General features: G+C 45.1%; 1 protein-coding gene across 1 annotated transcript in view; it reads right to left on the bottom strand.

Annotated features, from left to right (window-relative positions):
• Nucleotides 1-8,204, bottom strand: part of IFNGR2 (interferon gamma receptor 2) — a 16,942-nt gene extending 8,738 nt beyond the window's left edge. The window contains exons 1-3 of the mRNA XM_015596745.1: nucleotides 8,168-8,204; nucleotides 6,935-7,067; nucleotides 1,718-1,926 (exon numbers count right to left, since the gene is read on the bottom strand). Coding sequence (XP_015452231.1) covers nucleotides 1,718-1,926; nucleotides 6,935-7,067; nucleotides 8,168-8,189 — 364 coding nt within the window. The 5' untranslated portion in view covers nucleotides 8,190-8,204. The remainder of the gene's footprint in view (nucleotides 1-1,717; nucleotides 1,927-6,934; nucleotides 7,068-8,167) is intronic.
• Between the last annotated feature and the right edge of the window lie 410 nt (nucleotides 8,205-8,614).

Genomic DNA, 8,614 nt, shown 5'->3' with positions numbered 1-8,614 from the left:
GTAGAAGGTGATCTCCGTTTCCCACAGGGGACGCCGAAGCCCAGAGGTGATAGTACTTGCCCAGAGTTACAGCCAGTAAGTGGCAGGGGAGGGATGGGAACCCGGCTCTGTGTGACGCCAAAGCCCGCTCCCTGCAGCCGTCTCACCCTTCCACCCTCGTGCACTGGGTAAACCGTCTTCACGCTGGTTACTCATCCCCACTCCACAAGCGGCGAAAGCGGCGATGGGACTGGAAAACACCACCGCCAAACCTTGCGCATGATGGGGCAGAGACGCCAACCCAGCCGGCGACTAACCAGGGACACTGCCACCTAACTCGGGCTGAAAGGACAGGCAGCAGCTGACAGTGGACCGATGACCTTTATGACAGGTCCCACTTCTAGTTCCATACTTTTTCTCCTGGGCAGTGACCGGTGACCACCACCATTATTATTATTATTTTTAACTAATTCTTCCTTAGGCGACACTTGATAGCTCAAATGTGTGATGGTTCTCTTCTCAAGGACAAATGACTTGTCCACAGTAGAAGATCAGGGGCTGCATGTCTGCCCCTTCCACCCCTCCATCACCTAGCACAGGCCACTGATTTTTTTTTTTTCCTTCTCAGCTTCCTATAACAGACAATTTCAAAATGCATAGAAAGCACAGAGAAGATCGTAACAAAAGTTACGATCAGAGGTACTGGTTTCCCAACTTTAAATTGACCATTGAGTCATGGCCAGTGCTGTTCCTCCTGTGCCGTCCACCTTGCTCTCAGCCCTCCCACTCTCTGGATTATTTTGATTGGATCTCAGACGTCACATCATTTCATCTGCAAATAATTCAGAAATGTATCTCTAAAACATAGGAACCTCCCCCTTTTAAAAACGTAAACAAAATACCATTTATAACACCTAAAATAAATGAACAATACTAGCTCAATGCATCGCCGAACATCTAGACAGCAATCCCATCTCCTCGATTGCCTTATGCTTCAGTTTGTTTGAATCAGGATCCCAATAAGTTTGACGCTTTGTTTGTATAAATCATGGACACTGAAGAAACATCGGGCACAGATGACCACGTGAAAAATGAATCCTTGAAGGAACAAATGTACAAACTTGTATCTCATGATTCTTATGATCACTTCCAATACCTGGGAGCATATTTTTTCATTCAGTTATTCACCAAATATTTACCGAATATCTACTATGTGCCAGGGACCATTCGGGGCTGGATTAAAGTCTTTCTTGAACATGAAAGAAGTTGTGCTAGGATGGGTAAGGGTGATCAGTGCAGCCAACACACTAGTATTTGATCTAGTATGGAGGTCAGCAAACTTTTTCAGGAAGTGCCACAGTAAGTTTAGGTTTTGCAGACCAGACAGTCCCTGTTGCAACCGCTCTCCTCTACTGTTGTAGTATGGAAGCAGCCATGGACCACACCTTAAAAGATGGTATGACTGCATTCCAATAAAACTTTATTTACAAAAACAGCCTGGCGGGCCAGATTTCGCCCGCAGGCTGTAGTCTGCCAAGCCCTGATCTAAGCAAATCACACTCCCCTAGCACCAGCCTCCATGGTCAGTACCCAGGTTGGACCATCAAACTCACCTCTTGGCTAGCTGTCTAGGGTGAGAGGCAGGACCGAGGTGCGTGGACTTAATACTGCTCGGTGAAAAAGGAAGCGATGGAAACCTGGGCACGACAGAGCAAGCCTGATACGCAAGGTCTCTTACCGTTCCGATAGTGCTGGAACCAAGGCGCCGTCACCCAGGCAGACACGCGCTCCGCCAGCTCCGCCCGGACACGTAAGGAGACGTTGAAATGCAGTGGGAACCCCTTCGAGAGGCTGGTTTGGGTGAAGCTACACTCTGTGGCCGTGATCCTCGTACAGTTCACCTCTGTGTACGGTGCGTGGACGTTGGACCACTTGTCACTGCCAGAGCTGAAAAGAAAAAAAGGGATTCCACGTCACAGAATTCTCTTTCCTATCACATGTGACAGTTTCCCCAGAGCTTTATTCAGCTATGACTCACGTACCATAGAATTCACCTGTCTAAAGTGTCTGAGTCAGTGGCTTCTAGCATATTCAACAAGGCTGTGCAACCATCAACACAATCGATTTTAGAACATTTTCATCATCCCAAGAAGAAACCCTGTACCTATCGGCAGTCACTCCCCCTTTCCCCCATTTCAACCGTTAATCTACTTTCTGTCTCTATGGATTTGCCTATTATGGAATCATCAACTATGTGGTCTTTCGTGACTATAAATGGGTTAATAAACTACATAGTCTTCTGTGAATCGCTCCTTTCACTTAGCCTGTCACGCTTAGCATGTTTTCAAGCATGATACGTGCTATAGCATGTATAAGTATTCCGTCCCTTCTTTTGGCCAAATATTATCCCATTGTAGGAATATACCACATTTTGTTGATTCATTCATCTGTTGATGGACATGTGGGTTGTTTCTACTTTTTGGGTATCGTGAATAATGCTAAGAATATTCACATACAAGTGTTTGAGTGGACATATGTTTTCAATTCTCTGGGGTACATACCTAGGAGTGGAATTGCTGGGTCGATATGGTAACTCTATTTCTAATTGGACATGACAGGCTGGGGCTATTTTCGCTCGAAATGCATGAGGGCTCCAGTTTCTCCACATCCTCACCGACATTTGTTATTACGCCTTTTTAACTGTAGCCATCCTAGTGGGTGTGCTGTGGTATTTCACTGTGGTTTTGATCTGTAGTCCCCTGATGAATAATAATGTTGAGTATATTTTCATGTTGCTGTTGACCATCTGTATCTATCTTCTTTGGAGGACCATCTACTCAAATTCTTTGCCTATATTTTAATTCGGTTATTTGTCTTTTAATGGTTGAGTTGTAAGAATCTTTTATATGTTCTAGATACGAGTTGCTTATCAGATATTTGGTTTGCAAATATGTTCTCCCATTCTGTCCTATAACTGATCTTTTAAAGATTTTTTAAAAAATTAACTTAGTGAAATAAGTCAGATGAAAAAAGACAAAAACCCTACGCTTTCACTCACACGTGGAATACGAAACAAAAAATGAGCTAAAAAAAGAAAAACATACTTGTAGATACAAATCACAAAATGGTGGGTACAACTGATTTCAGCCTCTGTAGCCTGTGTCTTAGAAGTGATACTATGTTCATACAAACCCCATTCATGCACCCAGCTAGTGTGGAGTTGGTTTTCACTGCCCATTTAAAGAGAATTTTTCCTTCCCCATATGAAAACCCTGCCAACTACATGGCCATGTGTCCTTGTAAGTGACAATGCGTTCCCCAGAGTCCTAAAAGCTACATCCCCAAATGGGACTCTGGTCATCAGCTCTGACCTCTGTCCTTGTCTTAGATGATAGATTTGGGAAAAAGGCAGGGAGAATGGGTGCCAGCACCCTCAATGAGGGGCAGTGGGCAGTATCCCCTCTAGGGACAAGCCATGCCCTGGACAGCGACCCCGGGGATCACTGCCACACAACACATGTGCTTCCACACAACACATGTGCTTCTCCGTGTACCTCTGGCCCTGACTAGAGACTTATCTTCTGTTACAGTGGCAAGTGACAAGATGAAAGCCACTTCAAGATGTGTGGCCAGGGCTTCCATAGATGGCGTCTGCCATATTCACACACCTCCAAGGCCTGGGGTCACAGCCCCTAATGGAGAGAGGGATTCCAAACAACAGGCACCCCTCTCAGATTGGGGGTGTGTGCTTTAGAAGTACGTGATTTTTTTTTCAAGGTCTATGGATACTTACAGATACACGAACCTCCTCTCCACTGATCCCAGCTACTGAACGTGGGCAAAAGGCCTCGTCTATTTCAAAAGTTCATGCCTTAACTCACCACGGAATCAACTACCTGTGTTCCACTTTCTCGCCTCTCCCCCAAACGTGCCCCTTTCCCAGAAGTACTTTTTAAAACTGTTTTTCCAAAAAGGAGTTGAAAGAAGAAGAAGCCATCCACATTTAAGTGACAGCCGACACACGAAGGCCAGCAGTTTGGGGGAAAGGAAGCTGCCTCCTCATCTATCTGCAGAGGGTAAAAATAAGGTGACGTGGGCCCCATTTAAATGAAAAATGTAATCAACAGCCTCAAGAGCATGACACTGCCCAGCGCCAGACTCTCAGCTTCTAGTCTGGCGTTCTGACCGATCAGCCCGTCTGAGCCTAGCCGGCGAGTCATCCTAGATCCTCCTTGCAGTGTACACAGTATAGATTGCCTCCGTCCCTGAATTTACTTAATTTTGAAAGCAACCTTTATCACGAGAGAGAGCACAGCATAGCACAGTGGTTAAAAACATGGACTCTGGAGCCATATTACCTGGGTTCAAATCCCAGTTACTTTACTTCCCTGTTCCTTAGACTCCTTACCTATAAAGTGGTGATAAACTATAGTAACTGCCTCCCAGAGTTGTCACGAAGGTAGAACCTGTGGCCATCAGGAAGGAGCCTGGTCAAGGGCCTGGTGCCTAGTAAGCGCCATGTAGATATCTGGCAAACATCGGGCCAACTAAAGATCTCACCGTTTAGCCTGCGAGACCACTCCCCTGTGACCCAGCAAATCCTCTTCTAGGAATATAAGAAAATAATGAGATGAGTTATGTATGAGGACTTTACCTACAACAGTCACAAACATCACCTATCTCTACCCGTGAGTGGGGCACGTGTGATGCGCCATGCAATAAAAATGTTTATGCAGAAATAACGACAGGAAAAAAAATGCTCGCATGGTTAACTATGTTAAAATAATTTTAAAAGGGACACAGGACCCAAAATCGTAACCCCAGCTTTGTTTCATTTTATACACACACCAGCACAGGTGGGGCACGACCTAGAAAGGGCCCTGCTATTTTCAAGAACAAAAATTGGGCTCTTTTTTTTTTTAAAGTGAAATTTCCAAGTTTTTAATATTGATAGTAACTGGAATAAAAATCTAAACAATGTGGGCCAAATACAGCCTGTAGGCTGCACTATCTACAACCCCTGATATAAACTTCAAATTTTCCTACAAAGTGCTCTATGTGGTTTTGGTTTTGCTACTGTGACTGTCATAAAACAGAGGCACTTTTGTTTATAATTATAGTAATGCTTTACTGTAGAGAAACAGGATGGAAAGTTTTAAGTCCCACGAGCCTCAAAATTAAATTATTTAATGTAACTAAAATGTCCCGAATGTGTAAAAGTATCTAAAACAAAACAGAGGCAAAGCCCTCTTTCTCATCAAATCTGCGACTGGAAACGCAAACAAAATCAGCCTCAGGGTCAGTTTTTAGTGACCGCTCAACTTTTCTAAACAGGGACGTTCGCATTCGCCCCATCCTTTGTGCCTGTTCCCAAAACTAACATCTACTCTGAAAAAAAAAAAAAAAATCTACGAAATGCTTTCCAAAAAGAAAACAAAGGAAACAACTTAGTCTGTGATATGAAACTGTCAAAAGCTTTAAAAAATATGTATATATTTACGGACACTCTGTCGACGCACAAATGTACTTCCCCATTCAAGGTTAAGGACTGCTAGTCAATAAATCAGCTGGGACTTCCTGTTACTGAAATCTTTTTGTTTAGCTCTAGGATATTATGTTTACTAAATGCTGAGTAGGGCCAGCTTCAGGTATGTGACCTATGCAGTGACACAAAGCCCTACTCTTGGAGGGCACCTGGTTTGATGTGCTGCTGCTGCTGCCATCTTGAAATTCTTAATGATTTTTGAACAGGGGCCCCACGGTTTCATTTTCCACTGGGTCCCAAAAGTTATGCCATTGGTCCCAGTGGACTGGTCTAGTAATTAGAGATGATTGTGTTTGTAATATATAATGACTTGAGGAATAGATAAATATGATTCAGAGATAATCTTCAAACCCCAGTTTAGAATCTGTTTTTATTAAGCGAATTTTGTTACAACGGACGTTTAAAGATGAAGAAGAAATCATGTGGAAACCCACTCTTCCAACACCTTAACTGCCTATCATTTTTCTACTTGTTCTTGACCACAGACATATTCCGACTTTTACAGAGTTGCAACCACTACCAGATAATACACAATTACCCTGTTTAGTGGTCGTAATGGGCAACTATAACGTAACATGACACAGTTTGCCACTTTCCTGTTGATGGACATCAACATACACTTCAACGTGTATGTTTTTATGAATATGTTTTTTTTTTCTACTTAGGGTAAAAGTAACATGAGCATTTCCAAGACTAAATAGAAGAATTACTCCCTAAGAGGGATGTGCCAATCGATCCTGATCCAGCATTGTATCTAGCAACCACATTCTCACAAGCGTTGAGAATTATCATTTCTTTTCATTGTTTATTTGGTAATATAAAATGACTTAGTCAATAATTTTAACTTAGTCTTCAATGAACATATTTAACAACTAAGCAAATAACGACTGAGGACTTGGGTTCTGCCTTTCTACTTCCTATGTGTTACATAAAAGCTTGACAAGGAGGTGAGAGAGAATGAGGGGCCAGAATATAATGCAAAATGGAAAACCCACTTAGAAACTGAGCATGAACAATAATTAAATAGATAAATTCCTCATTAGGCCAAATGTGGCTTATGAGGTTGAATAAAGCAGAGTTTTAAACCCGAAGAAGATGAAGACTAAAAGGTGCTTCCTGCCCTTTCAAGCCGGGAAGCCTGTTTATACAGGTTTCTCCTGAAACCAACGAGAGAATGAACTTCCGCCAAACTAAGAAGTCACGTGGTTAGACAGCGGAGTTCTCTAAGCATTTGGATGAGTGGGAAGTTGTGAAATCTCGGTCCTTGGAGATTTTAAAGATGTGAGAAAAATAGCTGCTTCCCATGGATTTGCTGACACTTGTGCCTACAGGCAGGAACGCGAAGCTGGCCCGGGTGGCTCAGCTCCCCTCCGTATCCCAAGAAAGACACCCACGGAAACATCTGCTTACAATTTGAACTGCACCTGGTAGACCACGGGCCTTGTGTCATTGCTCAGGGACACCGGCTCCCAACTCAGAACCTGCATGGCGTTGTACAGGTGAATCTTCAGGTTTTCAGGAGCAGGCAGCTGGGAACGAGAGTCTTGAAAGGGACAGAGAACAAGAGAAGGGAGAAGAGGTGGAATGGAAAGGGAGGGTCAAAAGGAGAAAACTCAGTTACACACATATTTAAACACACACTGCCGAACCACGTATACAACTCGGTTTTTGTCCAAGTGCAGAAACGGCATCACTCGACCTCCCCGGCATGCCCTTACTCCCGCTTTGACTAAAGGTGGTACCATCGACACAGTCCATGGGAAGAAAGAGGGGCTTGGGGCTGCCTTTCCACCTGCAGGTGACAGGGGCTAGGACCAGAGTCTGGCCGGACTGGAATGCCTGCTCCGCCTTTAGCGAGCGTGCGTGACTGGGCAGGTCACTTACCAGTCAGGCCTCAGTTTCTGCTTCAGGAATAAGGGAAGAGTAATAGTACACTCCACAGGCTGTTGTGAAGATTAAACTGGTGGCCATGTGACAGACTCAGTACCAAGGGAGCGCACAGTAAACCTCCACAAACGCGCACACATGTGTCCCCACTCGCACACGGAAGCAGGAGTGCAGAGCGTGTGCGAGCACGAAGCCTGCCTTCTGGGCTTTACCAGAGCTGCTCTGCTCCCCAAGGACCCCCCAGCATCACAATCACTGACGTGCTGCTTACAAGGCAGATTCCCAGGCCTGACCCCAGACGGGGAAATATGCATTTTCAGCAAGCTTCCCAGCTGAATCTTAAGCACATGAAAGGTTGAGAACTATAAACAACAAGCTGTCACACTCCCCAGGGAACCACCACCAAAATCAGAATTCCCCTCCTTGGGGTGACCTGGCAGACACAGCCCCAATCCCCCAGGCAGGTACTTTCTAGGACTGGGCTGGAGGCTGTGGGCTCAAGAGCCTACTCTCTAGTAAGCAAATACGATAAGATTTTCTCTGACACTGAAAGATTAATGAGAAACGCCCAGAAGGTGAGAAGAAAAGTTTGGAAAACGTGCTGTACCAGAATTCAGAGCAGGAAATTCAAACCACACATTTTCGGTAAATGCATCCAATTTTGATGAACATGACCAGGTGGGTCTACGGCCCGGCCGGCCAGCTCTCCTTCTGAAAGATGCGTTACCAAGAGTCTGTGGCCACTTGTTTACTTACAGAATGTCCATCGTCTCCACATCTCCGAGCTTGGCTAACCTTTGCTCCAGATCTTTATTGAACCAGCTAACCGACACTTTGCCCAATTCATACCAGGCCTCGTGAAAGCTGGGCCAAAGGCCGATGGACAGGGACAGCATGGTGGGGGGCTGCTCCCCTGACGACCCTTCCCGCTCACTGTGGCTGCCAGGGCCACCAGACTGAGCTGAGCACTGAAGTCCTGCTTCCAGGGAGGGCCGTGCAGGGCCCCACGGGGTACGTGCTTGCTTTAGGCTGGGCGCCCATCAGAGACTCAGAAAGCCCCTACGCCGCCTGGCATCAATTCCCTGGCATCTATTGATGCTGAAATAAATTACCATAAATTTAGTGTCTTAAAATAACCCAGACTTAGGCTCTTAGCAGTTCCGGAGGTCAGACGTTCGAAACAGGTCTCACTGGGCTGAAGTC

Source organism: Pteropus alecto, unplaced genomic scaffold (genome assembly GCF_000325575.1).
Source record: "Pteropus alecto unplaced genomic scaffold, ASM32557v1 scaffold3, whole genome shotgun sequence".
NCBI lineage: Eukaryota > Metazoa > Chordata > Mammalia > Chiroptera > Pteropodidae > Pteropus > Pteropus alecto.
Note: the sequence above shows the minus strand (reverse complement) of the source record. Positions and strands in the feature narration are given on the sequence as shown.